Raw genomic sequence first — 25030 nt, 5'->3', positions numbered from 1 at the left:
GAGGCTCTTGACTTATTCAAACATAGCATGTTTTGTGGAGAAAACATTGATGCTGTCTTTGAGACATGAGGTTTTTAATCCTGATGATTTGGTTTTCAGTAGTTAGATGGATTTCTTTGAGCAAGCAATTTAACTTCTACCCTTAGAGTTGTCATCCATAAAATGGGGAGGAAATGAGCAGATGTCGTTAAACTCCTTTCCAGCTTCAAAAGTCATGCAAAAGTTGGACCTAGACTGACATCAACCATTGGGCATCTTTCAGCTACTTCTGCCCCAACCAATATCTTTCTGCCTAGAACATAAAAGTCAATCTAGTTCTTTCTCCTAGTCAGGATTCTAGTTAGCATTATTTTTACCACTCTTAGTTCTTCCAGTCCTGCTCTGATTAAATGGGTGCTCAGTAAGTCCTCTTGGATTCCCACGAGAAAGGTGAGGACAGTGAGTTACACCATTACAGCAGAGAGGGTGGCTGTGTTCAGGGGTTTATAGATCACTATCTCATGAAAACAGAGTGGCTCTGGTTTAATGCAAAGGGATCTTCAAGAAAGGTAGCTAGGGTTGGGAGCCTAGGGCACTAAACTTATTCTTCCCTTTGGTGTAAAAAGATGGATTTTAGGACCATCAGAGATCTGGACAAGGTTTTTCATGCTTAAAGTTGTATGCCAAATTAAAGATGAAATAGTGGATGAATCGGAGACATTTTGCCTCCATCAGTTTGTAAAAGTTCATTTTAATAAAATGTCCTCTATATTCTCAATAAATAACCCCTACATTCTGCCCTGCTTCTGAATTGCAGAGAAGCTGGAGAAGAACTTTTACCGCAAACTGCTCAGGTTCCTTTAGGCTTCTGAAAATGAAAATAAATCTAGCCGGGTGCAATGGCTCATGCCTATAATCCCAGCTACTTGGAAGGCACAGATAGGAATATTCTGGTTCAAGGCAAGTCCAGGCAAAAAGTTAGCAAGACCCCATCTCAAAAAATAAGCTGGGCATGATTGTGTACATCTTTAATATTAGCTATATGGAAGGCACAAGTAGGAAGATCATGATCCAAGGCCAGCCCCAGGCAAAAGCAAAATCCTGCTTAAAAAAAATAACTGAAGCGAAAAGGACAGGGTCATGTCTCAAATGGTAGAGCACCTGTCTAGTAAGCATGAGGCCCTGAGTTCAAACCCCAGTGCCCCCAAAATATTAGTTACATAGATGTTATCTATAATCCAAATTGAGTTAAATTTATACAGATCGTGATGTGAAGACATGCAAAATTAACATTTGTGTAGTACCTGTTATGTCAAAAACTTGATATATAATAATAAAAATCACTAACACAAACAGGATTGATGATATAAACTATGCTCCTGTGAGGAATTTGTATATGTTAACTCATTTAAATCCTCACAACAGCCATCTTTAGATAGGGAAACAGAGGCACCAGGAAATTAAGTAACATGCTCAATGTTGCACATGTACTAAATGCTGGGACTGGAGCTCAAACCTTGACGGTTTGGTTCTGTGTGGCCACATGGTATATCACAAACTTGGGTCTGTGCACACGTGTGCAGGACTGTGTGTGTGTGCGTGTGCATGTGTGTGTGTGTAGGGAGGAGGAGAAGAACCATTTTCATGTGACAGATGAGGGAACCAAAACTCCTAGACATAAAATAACGTATAGCTAACCAACAGAACTGTGCTTCAAACTCAGGACTGTAAAATCCACTTTTCCTGTTTCTGACATTTATCTCTAGAATAGTTGCTGTGATTTACTGTCTATTTTGTACCAGGCAGTGGTATGTTAGGAAGTTTACAGAAGAAATACAGAGAAACAGAAACTCAGAAAATACACAGCTTGGCTAAGGCTGCCCAGAGTAACTGGCAAGAGCACCATTTTGAAAGTTAGGGATCTCAAATTTGGGCCACAGCTGTTCTCTCATCTGTATGCTCGTGAAGTCAGGTGGGGAACAGGTGGGAGTAGGGTGGATAAGTTTGTCTTTTACCTTAAAGTCTTGGAAGTGTGACACTGTCCCCAGCAAAAACCTAGCAGAGGTACCTCATGGGAGCAATACTGCGAAAACACATCTTCGCTGAGTAGCTGGAGTTGAAATGTCCCTGGAAATACTTGCCCCGGCATCACCAGGGGAAGCAGTTTTGCAAGTTCAAGGTCACCCAGGTTTTAAATGACTGTCCTTATCAGAATTGGTGGCAGGTGCTGCAAACAGCTTGAGGAAGGACCATAGACTCCTATAATCATACAAAGCAGGCTTTCATAGAATTTTATTTTTGGAGGAGACTGCAAGCAGAGTCATGGATTCTGTCTCTGGGCTCTCAATCTGAAAGCTGGGTGTGTATGAACCTGAGATGATGTGGGATTTTGATGGAATTTCATGACTGCTGTGAGACTCAGAAGGAACCACACTGTCTTACAGGACCAGCTTTCCATAGCACGGTTCCTGGACCAGCACATCCACATCAGCTGAAGATTTTCTAGAAAGGCAGGTGCCTGGGCCCCAACCTGAACATACTGGGTCAGACACTTGGGTTGTTGTCCAGCAGTCTAGGTTTTAACCAACCCTCCAGTGGTTCCGATACTCTATAAGGCTTCACAAGAACGTCACCAAGAAAAAGCTGAGCATAAACTTCATAGTTGCCACATTGTTTTCTCACCCTGTTCCCCAACTAGGGTGAAGAGAGGGATTAGAGGAGCATGACCTTACTGGAGGGCCATCGTTTCACTGTCTACACCACCATGTGATGATGTCCACCACTCAGCTGAGAAAGCACAGATTGTTTTGTGTAAACCTGATGAAATAAGAGTACTGATGCTGTTTAGTCAGTATGCATCTAGTTAGATATCTCTATTCTATATTTCACCTGTCAACTTCTTGAGATGATTGCAAGAAGGGTGTTAGCTATGAATAAGTTGGTGGCTTAGTTTCCAGGAAGAAGTTATCTAGATGACTATTTTAGAAATCCCAGAGTCCAAGACTGGACATTGTGGTGCATACCTGTAATTCCTGCATTCAAGAGGCTCAGAAAGGAGGCTCATGTTTGAGGCCAACCTGGGCTACATAGTGAGTTCAAGGCTCACCTGGGCTAGGTAGTGAGACCCTGTCTCAAAAAAAAAGGAAGAAATTCCACAGTCCAGTGAAGTGTGTGCTGTGCATGTGTTGTGTGTGTGTGTGCACACATGTGTGCTGTATGTCATGTGCTATGTGTGTGTGTGCACTGTGTTTTGTGTATATGTGTATATGCACGTGGATGCTGTATATTATATATTGTGCATGTGTGTACATATGTGTGCATGTGTACACTTGTATGTTGTGTGTCATGTACTGTGCATGTGTGTGCATGTAGTAAGATGTCTGCTGTGATGTCAGGGTGAGTGGTGAACACAAGAAACCCTTCCCTGGAGAGAATATGATGGTTGGGACTTCCTGGTTTTCCTCGTGTGACTCTAGTCCATAAAACAACAGAAACTCGAAGAGTTTGTCCCAAAGTGGAGGACCCCACAGATAACTTTCCACTGTGGAACAAGATGGAGCACTCTTGCTGATGATGATGCAAACCTGATTGAAAACAATATGGGACTTTCTTCTTCACCAAAGCAAGTCAATAGCTAACACAAGGCGGGAATTTTGTCCCTTTTAGCAACACCCACACTTCCTTTTGTGGTTTGAATTTAGAAGGTTGGTGGGAAGGAGAGAAAGAACAAAAGTCCTAAATAACTAGAAGGCATTGTGTATACTTACTTTTGAGTCCATCCCTGGCTAATCTTAGGGAAAACTAAACTGCTAAAAAGGAAGATGTTAGGAAATGCATTTAGACATTGGAGATTCAAGCCCTTTAAGTCAGTGTTGTAGAAAGGACTCACAAGATGGGAAGGGGATGGATAAATGTCAAATAAAATGTCAGAAATGTTGGAGATGCATTTAAAGTCTACTGCTTGTGAATGTTATCTTGCAGACAGCTAAATGTTGTCCAATGGTTTCGCTATCATCAATTATTTGTCATGCCTTTTCTTTCTTTAATGCCACATTTGAATCCCTAGTTGATATTTTTTAATATGAATAACTTTACAGGTTTGCTGTCCTGAGGAGTGTCCCACTGAAAGAGTCCAGTGATATAAAGAACTTTCCTCAGTGCCTAGTGGTGTATGCCTGTAATCCCAGCTACGTGGGAGATTGAAAGTATTGTACTTCAAAGTCAACTCAGGCAAAAAGTTAGTGAGACCCCCCATCTCAATCAATAAAACAGGTGTGGTGGTGCACATCTGTATAACCCCAGCTATACTGGAGGCATAGGTAGGAGAATCATGGTCCAAGGCTGGCCCCAGGTTAATAAAAATTAGGACCCTATCTGAAAAAATAACTAAAAAGCAAAAAATGGCTGAGAGCATGGCTCAAGTGGTAGAATATCTGCCTAGAAAGCACAAGACCCTGAGTTCAAACCCCACACCACTATGAAAAGAAACACTCCTCCTGAGCTTTGTTTTATTCCTTTCATCTTGAATCTCAGTTCTAACTCAGAAATTCTAAATTGTCCTTCATGCAAATATAAACTAAATCTGACACTAACTTCCTCTCTGTGACCTCATCATACTTCAAGTCTCTTTTCTCCTTTAAAATACTTGTCTTCAATGCTCTTCTGCTCAAAGCAGAGCAGACCAGTCTCCCTAAATGGAGTTCATTAAGTTCTTCAAGACCTTCTTTGCAGGACAGCTGTGTACCCCACACCCCGCTGCTGTGCTGAGGCCCCTCATCCAAGCTGCCCGTGTCCTGATTAGGGCTGTGCTCCTTGATGTCTGCACATCTGTCATCTACTGGTGAACTCTTTCACATCCTTAAGAGCTTTCTCTGGGAACTTTTCTCCAACCCTTAAGGCAGTGGGTAGAGGGCAGTGGTCTTTCCTTTAAGGTCCCTTAGGACTTTGTACATGCACATGTTTAAAATGGTGAGATGGGGCTGGCTAGGTCAGTAGTAGACAGTTTATCCAGTATGTACAAGGCCCTGAGTTTCAACCCCAGCGCTAAAAATAAATGCTTCTATATCTATTAAGAAGCATTCATGCTGGGTATGGTGGCATACACCTGCAATCCCAACTACTTGGGAGGCAGAGATCAGGATGATTGTGGTTCTATGCCAGCCTGTGTAAAAAGTTAGTGAGACCCCATCTCAACAAATAATGTGTTGGGGTACGTCCATAATCCCAGCTATCCAGGAGGCACAGTAGAAGGATCATGGTTCAAGGCTGGTCCCAGGCCAAAAGCCTAAGAGCCTATCCGAAAATCATCAAAATTAAAAATGGATAGAGGTGTGGCTCAAGTGGTACAGCACCTTCTTAGCAGGGGCAAGGCCCTGGGCTCAAATCCCAATACCTCCAAAAAAAAAAAAAAAAAGAAACATTTAGCTGCAAGTCATGGAAACCCTGACCAAAACAGACAGAGCAGTGAAGACATTTATCATCTCTCATGGTGGAAAGTCCAGAGAAGGGCAGACTTCAGGGCTGGGTCAGAATTCTGCCATTATCATTAGAGACCCAAACTCCTTGCTCTGCTCTTGTGCTGACTCCCACCTCAGACTGGCAGGGGAGGTGGCCCAACCAGATCCAGTAGCATTCTGAGAAAGAAGAGAGCCCCTCTCTCCTGGATCTCTGTCTCTGTTTTTGTCTCTCTGTCTCTCTTTCTGTCTCTCTGTCTCTCTTTCTCTCTCTATCTTCTTAGGCTATCAAAATTTTTCTAAGAAACTCCCTGGCAAGATTACCTCCATTTCCTATTTACTGAAATAGGATCACATGAGCAAGGGGACATCCCCAGAGCTGAGGATGAGGTCAACTCACCCAAGCACATGGCTGGGTGCGGATGAGTGAAAGCTAAAATAAACCAGAGCACTGACCAGGTGTGGCGGTGCATATCTGTAATCCCAGCTGCTTGGGAGGCTGAGACAGGAAAGTTAAAAATGTAGGGCCAGCATGGGCTACATAGCCTTGTGTCCAAAAAAATAAATAAATAAACAAATGATGCATTTGTTGCATAAAAAGGAGATTGGAGATGCTGGTTGGCAACCAGTAGTGTGTGATACACATATCAGGTAGAAATATAATGTACGACATTTTACAGGTTAAGGATTTGTCTTCTTGTTTTAGGGAAGGAGCAATTACCCCAGGAGTTTGGATCATCCTTGGTTACCATTCAAGGAACTACAAAACTCAGCTCCTCCACAGGCTTCATGTAATGACATTTGCTTCAGGCTCCCACATTCTTGTGTAGCATTTAAGTTTACCCCTTTGCAATGCTCTAACCAGGTCCGTGTGACTAGTTGGGAATGTTGCATTGTGCAGCTCCAGATTTCTACAGATTCCTGTAGAAAGCAAATCTGAAAGTGGAGCTGGAGTTGTGCCGTGTGGTGGGGCACTGGATGTGACATGTATAATCACACTTGTAGTGTTGAGCAGAGTCAGAGAGACTGTAATCCACTTGTGTTTCAAAGACCTCCCTGAGCATTAAGGGAATGCAGTATTGTAACTCTGCCAATAATTCTGTCTAGAGAGAGGCCTGTTGCCATTTCTGTCTTCAGTGAAATTTTTGTCCCCAAGGAAGGCAGGATTATAATTTTTTCCTAACAGATTGACTTGGTGTAGTGTATTCTTGGCTGTCAAAATATTCATGTAGTTTTGGGATTGAGTTGGTGAGTATTCACAATGTGTGGAAAAGCATGATACAGACCATACGATCTCAGTTACCTAAAATGGATCGTTATGTGTACACAGGATTTAGGACAGTCCAACTGTACTGCTTGTGGCTATGGATGATTTTGTTCTTTGCTTCATGTGTTTGTTTCCTGTAATGCGCACGTTAACTTAATAAAGGTTATTTTAAAAACCTGAAAAAAAACAAAACAAAAAAACAAAGACCTCCCTGCTAAATGCTTCATTAAAGACTTTAAGAAGTTAAATCCCTGTCATATTCCTCTAAAAAAAAAAAAAAACCTTTAGGAAAGGTTTTCCTTTCATAATAATAATAATGAATAATAATTATTTCATAATGAATAATTCATTCATTATGTAGAATGAATGTCCGCAAGATGTAAGAGGGAGTTAGTTATGAAATACAGGCCTCCTTGTAAGGAGACTCTCGGACCTTCTTTTTAATGGAAATCAGAACCACAGTGGGCAGGAAGAAAGCAGCCGTAAGCTAGGCTATCCTAATATTTTAGGGACAAGGTCATTTTGTATTCATTTTTTCTAGCTAGTACAAAGCCCAGGGTCTTGTCTAACATGTCTGTGGTATGAAAGCAGAATAAAGGGAGTGAGGGAGTGAGGGGTGGAGTTTTCTCTTATTTGCAATGTGAGTGATGAAATGAGAACCAAGGTTCATATTTCTAAATGTTCCTTGGTGTGAGGACCCCTGAGGCACTTCTTCCTCCCTTCCTCCTTCCTTTCTTCCTGCTCCGACAAACGTCATGGTTTCAACTGCATGTCAGACATCTGTCAGATTACAGCTTTATTGAAAACTCAGCAAGGCCCAGATCACAGCATTTCATGTGATGTTGCTTATATAGGACACAGAAAGACGTTTAGAACTGATTGACTCCATGGCGGGTCCTATTCTTGACTCCGGGGCAGTTTGTGGACTTGGAGAAAGTTTGGCTACAATTTTACCTCAAGTGTTTGTTTTTTCTAGAGGAAAAGAAATGACGAATAACACAGAATCTGCCCTAAACAGTCACATCGTGCAGCAGAGAAGACAAAGCTATGGTTTGTAAAGCAATATTGAACAATACAAGTCCAGAGAAATCTGGTTCCTAAGGTGTGCGTTTCAAGCTGCAAGTGCTGTGAGACCTCAAAGATGAGGATGCTCGGTGAGCACAGGCTCCATCAGAGCATGGGCTCCTGAAGAGGGGACATAGAGGGACATTGTAGGATCATGAGTGCTTTGGGATGAAGCCATTGTCCAAGGTCCATGCCTTGTATGCTATTGGAAAGGAAGTCAGGGTTCACTGGAGAGCAGGTCCACCTGCTGCCACACTAGGTGTTCAAGTACCCAGACTTGAAGAACCAGAAATGTGTCTAAATTAGAGACTCTGCCTATAGAAGGCTGGCAGGGGGCAGATTTTAGAGAAAGAGGTGTCCTGTGTGAGAATCACAATCTGGAGCCAGGACAATGCACACACCTGCTGAGCGGCTGGTGTTTTACTGGGGGCAGGCTTGCTCCTTTTGTACCATGTAGGGTTCTGTCTGTATGGTTCACCGTTAATAGGCTGTGGCAGCCGGGTTTTTCCTTCCTTGTGTGCAAAAGTGGGTTATTTCTTTACCCTGCATGTGTGTGAGCAGAAACAACCTCTTCTCATTAAAACTGTCTTCCTCCTAGTAATTGCATTTTATCTGTCATCTACTCTCCTATAATCTTGACACTTCAGCCTCTATATTTGTGTCAGCAGATGGGCAAGCACTGAGTTTGGCTGTAGGAAACATTGGGAGGCTCTATGGGTAAGTGTCTGGCCTTTGACAAAGGAAGATTTTCCTGCTCTTGAGCGAGTGCCTGGTTTGCTGATGAGTGGGCATGTGGCTATTTTTTCCACTGGTTCTTATAATCTGCCAAGGTATTGACTCCTCTCAACCCCTGGGATTGAAGTAGGGCCAGAGTCTTTTTGCTTATGTATTAGGTTGGGTCCTCTAAGAAGCAAAAGCTGGAAGAGATTGGTTATGGAGTAGATGTGGGAAATCTCTTTGAAAGAAAATGGGGAGAAGGACTGAAGACGTTGGCCCTGCTGTCAGGCCTTGATAGAGCCCTCACTGTGGAGAGGGAAGGAAAGTTGGTTAGGAGATCTTTCGATTGCAGTACAATCCTAACATAGGTTTGGTGAGGTTTGTAGGCTCATCTTGAGCCCTGGTTTTCCTTCAGAAGCTTCCCCGCCCCCTCTGCCTTAGTTCCAGTGCTGTGCTCAGTCATTATGCTAGGAACAGGGGGCGGGAAAGCCTCGGCATGAATGTGGTGATGGATTCCAGAGCCCAGAAGCTGAGCCCTGTGAGAGGTGCACATTCGTGGTTCTTATGTTTGGTCACTCCTAGTCGCAAGCCTCCTCCATTTACTTCAGGGTGCTTCTTCCTGAAGGCTGGGACAAGTCCTGGTGCAGAGGCAGGCTGGCATGGCCTTTTAGGTCTCGAGGCCTGTGTGAGTTTAATCCACACTAAAATGCTGGGCATTTGCTCTTGACAAAGACTTGTTTTCCCTGGTGGGAAATGACTGTGGACACTTCTTGTTTGTTTCTTGTTATTTCCTTGAAAAGATTTTTCCAAAATAAATAGCTCACCTTTTAGGAGTTTTGAACGACGTTAACAAGGTTCTTTCTGTTCAGATCCTGCCTTCTGCTTCCCTTTTCCTTATCCTACTTCAGTAGAGAGAGTACCAACAGTATCATTCTGGTACCTGTTGAATCACTTTTAGGAAATGAGTGTCAAAAGAGTGACATTCTTACAGGAGCACCCTAATCCACTTGGAGTATGGATGATATAATTTTCTCCTCTCTCCTGACTAATTTTATTGTAGGCATTCAACACTGTGCCTAGAAAGTCCCCACTGTTATGTGGCAGACTGTTACTCAATGAATGTGTTAGTCAGACTTCTCGTCTCTGTGAGAAAATACCTGAGAAAATGACTTAAGAGAGGGAGAATTTATTTTGGCTCACAATTCCAGAGATTTCAGTCCATGGTCGTTTGGCTCCATTGCTGTGGACCTGTGGTAAGGCAGAGAACCATGGTGGAGAGGGTGTATAGACCAGAGGTGCTCCCCTCGTGGAAGCTGGGAAACAGAGAGGGACAGGAAGGCTTCAGGACACGGTGTGTCTTTATGACACGCCTCAGTGACATACTTCCAACTAGGCCCCACCTCCTACTTTCTACCACCCCTCAGTAATGTCATAATATTGTGAATCCCTCAGTGGTCATCTCATTCTGAGGTCAGAGCCCTCGGAATCTAATCACTTCTCAATGACTGGATCCACTCGCTGGGGTCCACACTTCAACACATGAGCGTTTTTTTTCTTTTTATCCATATCTAAACCATAACAGTTAAGTGTCTTTTCTTGCTTGAAAGATTAGGATACAATATTTTTAAGTATTGTGGAGGAGTAGGCCAAACACTGAAGTAGGAATAAGAGAAAAATATTGAAAGAATTTGTTTTCATTCATCCATCTCACTAGTTTTTCTTATTAAAAAATCTGATTATTTTTTTCTTCTGCCTGAAATCTTCCAATAGTTCTAAAAATCAAAACTACTTAGTATGTTGAGGAGTCTTAACAGAATTAATTTATTTTTTCACTCAACAGTTCAATGCAGGCATTGCTGGTTGGTTAGATGGCAGGGCCTCCTAGGTTGTCTAGGACCCATCCTCTTTCAGCACAGTGACAATCTTTAGAGCCTTCGATCTTTCCCCGTCCAACTGGTAGACAGGAAAAGAGAAAAAGTTGACCTATCTCTTCACTGCTGAGCTCAGACGTGACGTACATTACTTTTGTTTACAGTCCACTGGTGAGAATGGGCCAAATGCAAGACAACCAGGAAAATGGCCCCTGGCTGAGCCATCACTTAATGGCAGGTCTACACAGAGAGGTTCTGATGAACTTTCAGCTGCTGTCATTTCATGCTGCTATCACATGTGCTGCCTGGATCCCAGCAGCTTCTCTGCTACAGCTCATCTAGTCAAATCTTATGGGAACATTCAAGATGCTTCTTAAGCTTTGCAAGATTCAAAGGGCTTCTCAATGTCTCTTTTCCAAAACATACAGTGCTTCCCTGCTGCCATAGCATGGCTTGTGGTGTGTTATGGTTGTATGCTTATTATCTCTTCACTTTCACAAACTTCAGCTCCTGCAGGAATGGACTATATATTTTTTTGAGCCTATAAATGCCTGTCACAAAATATGCATCCCAACAAATATCTTATTAAATGAAAATTAGATTCATAAGAGAAAGGTAAAACCTCCAAAATTTGATTCTTTAAAGAGTGAGTAGTCAATTATTTACCCAAAAATAGATGTATTAATTCTAATTCTAATTTTATTTTATTTTATATTTTTGGGTACTGGAGATTGAACCCAGGGCCTCACCCATGCTAGGCAAGTGTTCTACCACTTGAGCCATACTCTCCACCAAATCTAATTTTAATTTGAGTGATATTTAGCCCTCTGGAGCCTCTTTGATTTTTTAAAAAAATAAATCCACATTAAAAGGGTTCAGAGTTATCACTCTATCATGAGTATCCTAACAAAGCTTAAGAACTTAAAAATCAAGGATGTTCAGTTGGAATCAACTTCTCGTGAAAAGGATGATATACCATTAGAATGCATTTGGTTATTGGCAAGCAGAAATTTTTTAAACAGTTGTTTAAAAAATTAGAGAATGTATTATATCACCTAGCAAGGAGTCTCAAATTAGGGTAGCTCTAAATTAAGCAGGTTGATCCAGTGTCTCAGAGATGTCATTCAGCTGTGGAAGTCTGTCTGCACCTTGGGGCCATGTCCTTGGGAGGAACCCCTTAGGGTCATGAGATACATGCCACCGGAAATGGATGAAGCATTGCCTACATCATGCCCTGAAAGAGAGAACAACATCCTCCCCACAAACATGAAGTGCACATGGCTTCTTTCAGTCTGAAGGGGCATAGACAGCTGGTATGTGCTGGCCTGCAGACCAGAGACTCTGCCAAGGGGATTCCATCCTCTGATTGGCTAGATTACTCTGTGTCTATCACAGAGCACAGGTTCTCTTGAAGACTTGGATGGATAGAAGAGGTGGGTATCTCCTCTCTCCAAAATTTGTGAGTCCATTATGAGAAAAATATCATAGGAATACTTTCTGAATATTCCAGCAGTAGTGTCTGCTATGAGTATTTTAACAATACATCATATTGAGATGGTATCTATGCGTGAACCATTTTTAAACCACACAGTGACCCAACCCTTTCTTCTGCTACTTCTAAAGTTTCCAAATCATGTATTTAAAAGTATTCAATCATCAACATTTTAGACTACCTTTCTCCAACACAACTATTTATTCTTCCTTTTTTAGGCCTCATAATGGGATTAATTTTACGATATGCTACAGCACCAACTGATAGCGAAAGTGGAACTGTCTATGATTGTGGAAAATTGATCTCCAGTCCATCAACTCTGCTGGTTAATATCACTGACCAAGTTTATGAATATAAATACAAGAGAGAAATAAGTCAGCACAACATCAGTCCTCACCAAGGCAATGCTATACTAGAAAAGGTAAGGATTTTATCTACCCAGATAGTTTGTTTTTAGAATAATAAATTGCATCTTATAAGTGCCTCTAAAATACAGTGCATTGACATACTTTTCTGTATGTTCTTTTAAATGCTATATTATTAGGGCCATTTAGTTGACTAAGGGGTCAACACTTTGAATTATACTCTCATTATAAACTCAGCAGTCGGTATGTTTCTCCTAGAAGTTGGCAAAGGTTTTTAAAACAATCCATTCAAAAGTCAGCTATATTAAGCTTTTTTAAGCTTTTTAAATTCAGAAAGCCCTACTTTTCTCGATACTTGATTCAAGCTCTCACTCATGTTTTAAGTGTCATTGTGAATATTGTCATCTGGTTCAAATGTCTTTTAAGCTAAAGGAAAAATAGGAATGGAAAAATTTCCCTTGCAAACCTTGATCTAGAGTGAGTGGCTTTTGGTTGCCAACACAAAACACTGGCCACTTGGCTGTTTGTATATATGAAGATCTTGACTCCATCAGTTGGGTCAGAGAATCTTAGGTAGTAAAAGAAAACCTGTGAAACAATTTATCTTTTACAAAATGGCTTAGGGCCAGAGATAGTGATAGAAAGCATGCCTTGTATTTATGAGGCTGTGTGGGAAGAGAACAAAGTGGGGAGGGGCTTTATTAATTATAAATTTGTGAACTGCTTCGGTGACTGGAAGGAAACCTTCTTCTACCCTCAGGATTTTGGGTCAGAAGTCAGGGGAGATTCTCTTTTGTGGTGTGTCCTGGATCAGCCCTTGGAATAAGGAGTTTAGCAATACAAGTGTATGGTAGGAACCAGAATCGCACATGAATTATTTCAGACCCTTTTGGGTCAGAGCTGAGAACACGCCGACATTGTGGAAATATATTTTATCACTTTAATCATATACAAACTTAGTTTTCCTGTTAAAATATACATTTTTTTTCATTTAGAAAGACTTGGGGCATTAGGGCCCAAGTGGTAGAGCGCTTGCCATTTTTCCTCAATCAAGATGAGTAATGTACAGTCTCTTTTTCATGGTGTCTTTTACTAGTACATTTGTAGGTTAACTTCCTCATAGAACTTAGTTAGGATTAAGGAAAGTGAATTTAACATCAACCAAAATTAAAAGTACCTAGGAAAGTGAATGTAAGCACACAAAAAGCAAGCTACATGATATAGTTCTGAAATAAATATGAGCAACTTGTATATTTTATATTTTGAAACTATCTCTTCCATATGATTGTTTTTGCTCACATGGATAATAGAAAATTATCTATCCTCAAATAAATGATTGTCTATGACCTTGTTAACAACATAGGATATTAATTAAAATATGTTCTTCAATTTTACCCTTGATGAGTACTTGGGTATAAATTGTTTCTCTCTTTACTCTCCCATTTTTATCTGCAATTCTAGGCAGCACTATTTTTCAAAGCAGGTTGATCTTTCAAAGATATTAATAATTATTCCTTTTGCTCCATCAGGATTTCCAATAAATGGCAGGTTAGAAATTTTGACATTGTATTACTGATATATTGGTTGCTTTATCAAGAGCCAGAGTCAAGTGTTTGCTTTTGAAAAAATAAGGCAGGAGATGGAGAAAATGTCTAAGATGTTACAGCTTCTTGTTTTTTTTCAATGGGTCAATTATGAATTCTGCACATAAAATGTTTTCTTGACCTTGAATACCTTAAACACTTTCTGGATATACTTCTAAAATATGTAACTCTGAGTCACAATCAGAATTTATCACTGCAATAATTCAGGGTTGACAGTGGCACTCAGAGCAGAGCCCATCCTCTTTGCTTGTGGATAAGGGAAATCTACTGGTAGTCTTACCATGTAAGATGACTTCCAAGGGACAGCATCTTGTTTGTGTATATTAATATAACTGGTTGGAGTATATCTTACTTCATATTTGTTGTGTCAATATTTGTGAGCTCCGCTTGGTCTGTAGAAATGTACAATGCTCAGTCCCTGACTTCCTTTTGGGAATTCTGTACTGAAGCTATTCCTGTCATTCAACCAATCAATGTTAAATGTAAAAGTCCCCCCCACCCCGCCCAGAAGGGTCCATTCTTTAGTAGGCTTTGAAGAGGTCACATGGATCACACAGATAGGCCATTTCTCCTAAGTCCCTTAAATTTTCCCAATCCCCAAATTTCTATTTTAAAATTTTATTTTAACTGATATGCAGCAATGTAAACATTATATATATTAATGGAATATCTTGATGTTTTTATGCATGTATACATTGAATGATGTCCTCAAACATTTATATTTCTTTATGGTATAATCAGAATCCTTTTTCTAACTTCTTGAAATAGACAATATTTCATTATTATATATTCATCCTACTGTGCAATAGCACACCAGGACTCCTTACTCCCATCTAACTGTGGCTTTATCGAACTATTGATCAAACACTTCCCATCCTTCTCTCCCTCCCACCCCATTCTCTTTAGGCTATGATCAACTCTCAACTTTTATGACATCAACTTTCATATTTGTAAGTGGGGAGATTAAATCCCATGTTGAAGGATTGCTTTAGTTTAGGGAGAGGATGTATATAAAATACCTGGCTAACATGGAGCCCTTATATCACACCATTGTCACCACCACTACTCCTACAGCCAGTGCATCACCAATGTCATTGACACTTCCACAACTGCTAGCAATAATGCTCGCAGTGCTACTTCTAATGTCTGAATGCTTAATGCATCTTAGGGATTAGTAAAATGTGTGGTTTTTAAAATCTGCTTATTTAACACTCATTTGGTGGTTAGGCCACATTGTTTACTGTCACTAGATACAAAAGTTCACCATGGCAAAGACCATGCCACTTTGTTGACCAATGGGTCCTCAAAGCCTACCATAGCTAATAGCCAAATTGTTGTTAAATAGTTGGTGAATGAGCAAATGAATAATCAAATGACTCTGTGAAGTTGGCAAGTACATATAACTGGAAAAAATACAATATTTAAAAATTACCTTCTAGCATTTGGTAGAATGTAGTGCCTTGGATGTTTAATTCTTAAAGAAATCTGAATTATTCTCTTATACTGCTTGTGCATTTGCAGATAATAAGTCAGCATCCAGAGAAATTCCATGCTAGGAACAGACCCCACTGTGGGTGGAAGGATGCAGTCTGGGATTTACAGAGCTTTGTGCTGAGTCCCAAGTGATTATCCCACATTGTTGGACAGGCTCTAGAAAAGGCTTCTTGGGCAGAGGAGGGGAGGGTGCCTGGGGCTGAGGCCTAGGGAATTGCACAGTTTTGTAGGCATAAGAGATGGCCAATGCTGGAAAGAGAGGGGACAGTCAGAGCTCAGGAAGCAGTCCCACGACAGGGACATAGAAAGCCCCCAGGAGGGCCTCCCTGGTTCTTTTCCCTTGTGGTATGTGTTAAAGGAAGCATTCAGCCTTTGTTTCCAAAAGTTACAGAGTTTGAGAATGAGCTTTACTCTTAATTGAAGGAGTATATTTGAGAGGCTTGGATGGAATTCTTGACTTCAGTACTTGGGGAGACTAGAATGAATTCCTGTGCTGTGGAATCGCCTCTGGTTAGACACTGAAGGGGATATGCTTGGAAACAGAAACAAGCTTGATGGGTTCATGAGTTCCTTCCAAAAGGAAAGTTTAAAACCGGTTGATATGAGCTGTTGGCTTGTCTGTAGTCAGCAATGTACTCTGATTTTTGTTGTTGTCATTGTCGAGAGACATGGTCTTACCATATAACCCAGGGTGGGAATTCTCCTACCTCAGGCTCCTGAGTGCTGGGATTAGAAATGTACCATGTCCAGCTGTGTTCTGCTTTCATGCCACATGTAAACATATAACAATTTCAGGAAATAACCATATTCCAAGCTTGTTTTATTCATATTCTACATAGATAAAAGTGTAGAGAAGAAATATTTTCACTTAAAGACTAGTAAAAACAATATTCTACACATTGTAAGCAGATGAACTGAAAACAGCCTCTGACAGCTAAAATAGGCCATGTTGCTCTGTAAATATGCAGTCAGTGTTTCCAACACCATTTGACAAGTTGCTCTGTGGATCCAAGATATCCTTAACTACTGGACACTTGGGTCCAATATTCTATTATGCAATGTTTTTATAAACATTAATTTTTATGTAATATTTAGGAATATCAAAACGTTTACTAAGTATTTCTGAATTTCATATAAATAAGAAGTTCAGAACTTAGTTCTGAAGAACAGTTGGTTAAAAAAAGAAAGAAAAAAACTCATATATTACTAATTCTGTCATTTATTCTTTCAATTCAAATGAACTGAGCCAGTCCCATCTTTGGAGAAAAACATTGTGTCAGTGAATAAAGTAGTAAATCAGAGGAAACACAGCAAGTAACAAAGTGAATAACACTAAAAGTCAGGTACCAAATGAGTGGGTCAAGAACCACAGGCCCTCAGAGGGGGGTCAGTATTTTCTGTTTGGTATGGGTGATGGAAAGGATTTTAATGAAAAGAGCTGATTGACTCTGGCTGTCACTTGTGTGTGGTATGGGAGGGCATTTGAGGCAGAGGGAGGAGTGTGTTATAGAGGTAGGAAAAGAGAGGAAAAGCATACCAGGAAAGAAAAAAATTTCCACTGTGTACAAGTATGGAAGACCAAGAGTCAAAGCTGGAAATGAAGGTAGATCTTAATTATAAAAGACAAATCTAGATTATAGAAGTCAAGCTGAGTGCACCTACTCTATTTGTAGTCAGTGGAAACATACAATGTTAATAAAAGCAAAGGGAAGCTGAGCACTGGTGGCTCATCCTAGTTATTCAGGCAGCAGAGATCAGGAGGATCGGAGTTCAAAGCCAGCCTAGGTAAATAGTTCATGAGACCCTTAACCATCACAAGAAAGGACTGGAGATGTGGCTCAGGTTTTAGGCCCTGATTTCAAGTCCCAGTACCACCAAAAAAAAAAAAAAAAAAAAAAAAGGGTAATTAAAGGCTGCTGTGTACAGGATATAAAGCAGAAGCAAAGCAAAGAGACAGATAAATTCTAAACCTAGGTTGTAACCAACAGGCAGATGGAAGAGAACAAAGAAGGAAGGCCATGGGTTAGGACCAGTTGGACCTAAGGAGGACAGGGAGAACAGCTTACTCTGATCCCTTGATCCTGTGGGTTCACAGAAAGGAGGATGGGGCAAAAAGGGGAAAGTTAGAATTTAGGAGAAGGAGTTGATTTAAAGGGAAAATCACAAGTATGGATTAAAACTAATGAATCAATCAATCAATCTACCTGACCATTAATTTATTAACTATTGATATAGCAGATTATGTGTTTGTAATATGCAGTTGGAAGGCTTAGCAGGCCATCTGCCTGGGAAGATCTTACAGACCCAGTCAATTTTCAAAAAGTTGTCAGCACAATTAAATATATACTTCCCGTCACTCATAAATCAGTTGACTATAACGTACAAAGACAAAGGAAACAGCACAGTGGAAATTTTGCCAAGGCTTCACTTCCTATGTGCAAATTGACACTATCAGTTGGTGAGGGAAGTTATTTTGGGGTAAGTTACACTGCTGAGCAATCTGTCCTGTCCATTGTTTCAATAAAGAGAATTTGCCAGGCTGCAAATAGGTCAGCAGATCACAATAGATATTTCTGTATATTTTAGAGATGTTTTAAGGAGATTCTTATTGAAATAGCTAATCACATGACTGTAATTTAACCAATTAACTAAATTAAGCCTATTTTTTTCTCACTGTCCAACCTTTCTTAATGGTCACTTGACATTTTGTGGTTATGAGTTCTAATTTTCATGTATTTATTGTAAATTTCTTTTGTACTTTCCAGCCTTTCCCTTTTCTTGATGATTCTAGCACAGAGGCCAGGGACAGAGCTCTTCCTCTTCCATTAACAGGAAAAACTTGGCCAGCGTCACAAGACCATGAGATAAATTTGTTCAGCTACCACTGGGACACTCTTGGGAAGGATAAAGAAAAGACTGGCAAGATATCCCCTTTAAAACTTTTCTAGCCTTGCTGAGAAGGAGCAAGTGTCAAGATGATAAATCAGCATCTGGGGTTCGAAGCTTTTGTAGGATCCTCTCACATGCAATAAGGTCTATTCTTCACTCTACAGGGAAACAAGGCTTCCTGATTTGTATTTCTCTGTCCAGACAAGTCTTGACTGTTACCACATGAGATGGTCCTGGAAAGTCTCAGGCTTGGCAGTGAATGGGAAGAGGCTGTTTGGACTGACTTAATGGCTTTGGTCTTATACCTCTGTTGAAGATCAAGTAGTAGAGAAGAAACTTTAAAATTATTTATTTTAGCTCTGCTCTCACACCTTTGTTCAACTTTCTTTGCAGAAAGTTGGCCAGCAAGATAACTCAGAAATGTTCCAAGACTCTAAATATTCCAATTGATTTTAATTCAACAATCCAGATTTTCTTACTCATTTAGCCATTCAACAAATACTTTTTTTGTTCACCACTTATCATTTGCCAGACATTTTTATTGTGCTGCAAGTGCAACAGTGAACAAAAACAAAGTTCCTGTCCTCACAGAGCTTAGAGTCTAGGGGAAAGGTAGCACAGCCATTTGTAATCTAATGTCAAAGGAGACAGATGCTACAAAAAAATGTTTGCAACAGGAGAAGACGCAGACAAAGGGTATTTAGTTCTGTTCTCCAAAGAAGGCCCCACTGAGGGGCAGAAAGCTAAATGAAGTGAGCCATGCACAGATGTAGAAGAAAATTTCACAATAGAGGCAAAACTTAACAACAAGAGGTGCCTATTGCTTTCTCAAACCCATTTTCCCTTCCTAGGTCTTTGCTATACTATTGATCAATATTCCAAGATCATTTTTTTGCATGCAGTCTTAGAAAAAATATATGATGTGTACAGAAAGGTGAGAAGAGGGAAGAGGTCAACTTCAAATGAAGAGTAAAAGTCCAGAATGGATGGGCACACTCTGTCCCAAGCATGTAGCGGTTAAGAGATGGCCTGGCCACTCCTGCAGACTTGTCTTCAGAGTATTCAGGCAGATAGATGACAAGGAAGGGTTCTGGACTGTACTTTGACCATGACTTGGAACATTGCAAATTGCGGGATTAAGATGAATTACATGAGTTATTCTTCTTTCACCCACTATAAAGATTGGGAGAGTTTAGGTTACACTCCTGCCCCCTGAAATGCAGCTTTGCTTTCTGAGATAGGGCATGGGAAGGGCACTCAGAAATTCTTCTAACCTCTAGGTAGACCATTCTCCTCTGTCCCCATCATCTCCTCCACTTTCTCCTCTTCCCTCCTCCTCCTCCTGCACAGGACTCAGTTCTAAGGAAACAGATCCCTGAAACATTTATTAGGGAGGCAGGAACTGCATTTCAAACAACTGTCCAGTTTTATTTCTTAAAAATAAACAAGCAAAAATCCTAACTACTCCAAGCTATGTGAAGGCTGTTGGTGACAGTGGTCTCTGGGGGTGCCATGTGATTCAAACACAGATGTGACTGATGCTTCACACACTCACTCTTGGTTGAGAAAGGAAAGAAATCACAGGACAGTGTATGAGTAGGTAGGACACTGGGGTTGATGTTCTTTCCGACAGAAAAAATTTAATAATAAGAGGAGAGGAATATGGCAGTAAACCAAATGTCTCAGAAAGGTGTTTGTCTTTAAGCCCCAGAAAGTATCCCAGACCACCATGGACCCTGGGATGTCCCTCATCTCCCAATCCCTCATATTTTTTGACTGTTGTCTGATCATGCATCATCTCAAGACATTGGAAGCATGTTGGTGGTTTTTGGGTTTTTGCACCAGGCCATGTATAGAAACTCAGGACTTCATCCATCTGTATATCCATTTGCCCAATTCCAGAAGGAACTTAAAGAGGAAGCACAGACACATTACCAGGAACTATGGGAGCTGGAGTGGCAGAGCATGCGGTGTACTGATGTTTCAGGATGCTGACGAGATGCTGCCTACTTAGGTACCAGCGGACAGGTTTCCAGAGCTGTTTGGGAGGAGTGAGTGACTGGAGTCTATAGAACTATTCCTGCTACTTCCCTGTTCAAAATCATAGTGTTGTCAATTTTCATGAGAGGAAGATCTTTAAAAAGCATGGCTCATACCTTTTACTTGATTCTATTTTCCGTATTTCTTAATGTACTCAGTATTTCTTAATGCAGTCTGTATTTATTGCATGTTGTGCCAGAATAAAGGGTCCCTCCTGAATGACCTTTCCAAATCATCAAAATATTATCCTTTGAGCATCAGCACATATGTGATGGTAAACAGTGTGGCTAGAACCACACTGTGCTGTCAGAGTACCTAGGCTCCGACACCAGGTCTACCCTTAAGCTGATGTGCTTACTGAAGAGGGTGACCTAATGCCATTGCCTTTGTTTTTTCAAATGAGATGATGTTAGTACCCCTTTGGAAGGTTATTATGAGGACTAAATAGAATAATTCATGTGACAAGTTAATATTCCTGGCATGTGATGAGTTCTCAGTAAGAACTAGCCATTACTATTGAGCACCAGCTAACTGCTGAGCAGTTGAAACACTGATTTTCAAACTCTTGATAATATACGTTGTATTAGTCAACTTTGTGTTACTGTAGAAAACACCTGAGATGAACAACCATGAGGAGAAAGTATTTATTTAACTCCTAATTTTGGAGAGTTAAAGTCCAAAATCAGGCAGCCCCATTGGTTTGGTCTGTGGTGAAGCTATCGGTTGGTGACATATCATCGTGGAACATGAGTAGAAAAGTGGTCACATCTTGAAAAGGAACAGAGAAAAAGGCCAGTCTTGCTCTTTTTTATAGCAATCTTTTCTAAAGGATTTAAGGGGTTAACATGAGAATTTATGTCTCCACTGACCTAAGGACCTCCCGCCTAGGCCCCATCTCCCAAAGTTCCACCACCTCCCAACAATGCCACCTTAAAGACCAAACTTTTAATCACAACAGCCCTTTGAGGGACACTGCCACACCCAAACCATATCACACCCCATCAGTAAAATGCCATTGAACTCATGTACCCCCAAAGTGCCTACTTATTTACAAACTGGATAGCCATGGAAGATATCACAGGGTTAGAGCATGAACTCGGGAAAAGGGGAACAAGCTCATCCTTTTACCAGGAGCCCACTCCCATAGCAAGGAACCCACTCCTGGGTGATAGCATTAATCCATTCGAGAGAGCAGAGCCCTCGTGACCTAAGCACCTCTCAACACTGTTGTGTTTGGGATTAAGCCTCCAACACATGAGCTTGGGGGGAAACATTCAAATAATAGCAACACCTTTCTGTAAAAATCCCACTCCTCTGAAATCTTTAGCACAGTTTCTGAGTCTTACAGCAGCAGTGCATTCATGGGCTCTTAATTTGACATGGGGATGTTCTTAGGGGCTGATTAGCTTTGTGGGAAAACCTGATCCCATTTTCAAGGATCTCACAGCACTGTACTCAATATCTAGTTCTTTGTGTCCTAAGTCTACATTCTCATAGACCCACCTGTCATTCTCCCATCATATCTTAGCTCAGTTGTAAATCAATACTTATATCGTGATGTTCTGCCTAATGTCTGTCTCCTCACTGGACTGCAAGTACCAGGAAGGCAGGCACTAGGTCTGGTTTTGAGACATACTGTAATCCAGAGTTCATGGTACCTGGTGGATACTCTTTGGATCTTGATAAATAAATACATGATATAACTCAGTATCTATCATTCTCTGCTTATCAGTGGCTACTTGTCACTGCTACTCTGCCCTATCTTAATTGCTGGCAATTTTGCAACCAAATATTTATCACAATTTCTCCTCAGGGTGAAGTATGTGGGCTTTGTGATGGTTGTTTACTTTTTAGAGGGCCGAATGGCTGGAACCCTCATCTTCAAATAGTCGGCTAGAGAGTGAGACAAAGAGAGATGCAAAGCAGGGAAAAAGAAAAGGAGGCTGAGCATCTGAGAACAAACAGAGAGGGAGCAGGAGGGAGAAAGAGATTTCCACTAGACTTTAAACCTGAGTAGATAAAACTTAAAATGGATCTTTCCATACATTTTCCTTTTCCTTTGTTCCTTCTAAAATATTAAACAGTGGCAGAGTGCACATTTATCATTACTGGTCTCCAGTGAGTAGTTACGTAGGGTTCCATTTGAGTGCATTTCCTGGTTCTCTGCTCAGGTCAGTAAAACGCTCATTAGGAGCTTACACAGCCCAAGGTAGGAGCCACACAGTGACACAGGAAGAGGTGGTGGAACACAAGGAAGCCTGACAGGTAACCTGGTTGTCTCCTGTTGTCATCTAAGCTTGTCCTGAATTACAGGGTGTCTCTGTTGTTCTTCTCAGATACATTTTTTTAAATTAACTTATTTGTTAATTTATTTATTTATTCATTTATTATTGTATGATGCTGTGATCAAACCCAAGGCCATATACATGCTAGTCAAGTGCTCTACCACTGAGGCACATCCCCAGCCCCTCTCTTGTAATCACAAGGCTAAATGGGCAGCCAGGTTCTGCCCTAGGCTGGGTGTGGGGAGCAAGATGTGCTGTGATCAAGTGATCTTCACCTTTCCTTCCACCTGTTGCTGAAGATTCCAGAGAAGCCTGTGCCCTGACGTGGGCTTTAGTGCGTGGGCTATTTATTAAGTATCCTAGAGACCACACTTAAGAACAGAGGAGGAAGGAAACCTGGTGGCAGCGGGAGGAGTGAAGCTGTGACAGGATCAAAGATTTTGCTGGCTCTTCAGGATGCTGTGGAACTAGAACAGGCCCCAGAGTCAGCCTAGGTTGGACTCAGATGGACCAAATCCTCTGTCTTTGGATGTAGACCACTAGGGAAAGGGGTGTGCCCTGGACAGAGGTGTCTCTCTGCAGTCTTGGCAACTCTGAAGGGGTTGACCTCACACATGGCATTAGGAACAACAAGGCTTTCTAGTTTTTATACCCAAGAACCAGAGTTAACACAGAGTGCTACAGCAGGCTTCTCCCAGCTCTGAAAAGTTTATTATTTATTAAACGTTCAGGAAATTTGTAAGCCAGTTGTAAAATCACTGCAAGTGTGAAATGGGCCACCTTAAGAGAATTTACACCATGAAAATTGGCAAATGCTTCAAATCAGAGCTTGTGGGGTTCTGTGGTTATTTCTGTTTCCCTCCAGAGAGACGATTTAACAGCACGCCACTGAATACATATTTACTTAATTGTGTTTTTGGGAGAATTGGAGATATCCAACATCTCATTTTTTAGCATGCTAAAAAATCTTTCTCATGTGGTGGCCTTAAAAATCCACTGTTAGAATGTCACATCTTTAATTTAAACTTCAACTACCTCTAAGATGATGTCAGGAAACATATAAAGTGTTACAATTAGATCCTCATCTTTGCCACATTCAAGACTGAGACCATTACCAGTCCTCAGAGTGTATTTTTCCTTATCTGTCATACAGATGTAATAGTTAATCTTGCTTGTCAACTTGATTGGGTTGAGGAATGCCTAGAAGATTAGAAAGCACATTTCTGGCTCTGTGAGGATATTCCCAGAAAGAATTAACTAAGGGGGAGACCCATCCTGAATGTGGATAGCACCATTCCATATACTGGTGACCTAGATGGAATAAAAGGGGGAAAACAAGAAAGCCCTGAGCCCACGCATTTTCTCTTTCTGCTTCTGGGCCACCATGACTCAAGCCGATCTGCTGCACCATGCCCTCCCGCCATGAGGAAACCACAAGTCAAAATAAATCCTTCCTCCCTGAGTTGCTTTTGACACAGTGATGAGAAAACTAACTCAGGGATCAGGTTACCTACTGTAGAGGCTTGCGTTTCAGAAATAAGTGAGAAAAGCTGTGTTTAATGTCAGGGATGCTGTAAATATTAGTCTGTTTCCTTTTTCCCCTCCATACTATCTGCTCTTGGTAATGTGGATTTCCCCTTAGCGTGAGAAGTCTGAGGTGGACAGATGGAGGAAGTTTGGGTGTTGTTTTTTTAATGCACCATTTTTTAAGGTGAATGCCCCACTTAGTAAATGCATCACGTAATTTTAATCATACTTTCTGCTGATTTCAGCACTCATTCCTCCCCCTCCAGTCCCCTCAAGCGTGCTGCTCTAATTGTGCCCTTTGCTGACTCAGCCCTTCCCTGTCCAGCTTCCAGCTTCTCTGGGCCCATTGCTCCCTGGTGAGGTCTTGTGATGGGGAAGCTGCATGCACATTTCCAAAAAAAAAAACAGGACCTTTACAGGATTGGGATTGTCTGTATATTCTGAAGTGATAGAAAGCACGGTACCTTTTGTCTGTAATACAAAGGCTAGCCAAAATTAAGATCAATTCTAGATTGGAGAAAAAGAAATCACTCTTGATGCAAAGGGTTTCAGTTGTGTTGGATGCCCAAGTCCTACTCTTGGTAAGATGGGGGAGGAGGCCCTTCTCACATCCACCTGTTATTTTCTCTTCTGCTGCTGATACCATGTCAGTCTTAGAATGGAGTCTCAGTTTCAAGTCACAACTAGTGAAGAGTGGCAGAGTACCACACTTATGAAGGGAAGGGCCACAAAAGCCCAACAGCAATCAATTCGAGTTTACAGTTAAAAGGCCAGGAATCCAGGCACCTGGGGCTGAGCAAGAAACCATAACACTGGTCTTACAAACTGGGACTCAAGAGCAAAAGTGTCCTATGAATAATTAGGCAAGGACACAGACATTATCTGTTCAAATCAGGATGCATGGTTATCTTAGTAAAATATCACGTGGATAACAGAGGTGATGTCATGCATGAAAACTTATGTACAAAATATATGAGACTCT

At 41.1% G+C, this 25030-nt stretch overlaps 1 protein-coding gene across 1 annotated transcript in view; it reads left to right on the top strand.

The window, feature by feature from the left end:
* Slc9a9 (solute carrier family 9 member A9) overlaps positions 1–25030 on the top strand; it is a 511055-nt gene that overhangs the window by 4649 nt on the left and 481376 nt on the right. Inside the window, exon 2 of the mRNA XM_074059491.1 lies at positions 12063–12265. Coding sequence (XP_073915592.1) covers positions 12063–12265 — 203 coding nt within the window. The remainder of the gene's footprint in view (positions 1–12062; positions 12266–25030) is intronic.

Source organism: Castor canadensis, chromosome 17, assembly GCF_047511655.1.
Source record: "Castor canadensis chromosome 17, mCasCan1.hap1v2, whole genome shotgun sequence".
Taxonomy (NCBI): domain Eukaryota; kingdom Metazoa; phylum Chordata; class Mammalia; order Rodentia; family Castoridae; genus Castor; species Castor canadensis.
The sequence above is the reverse complement of the archived record's forward strand: the minus strand, read 5'-3'. Positions and strand labels throughout refer to the sequence as shown.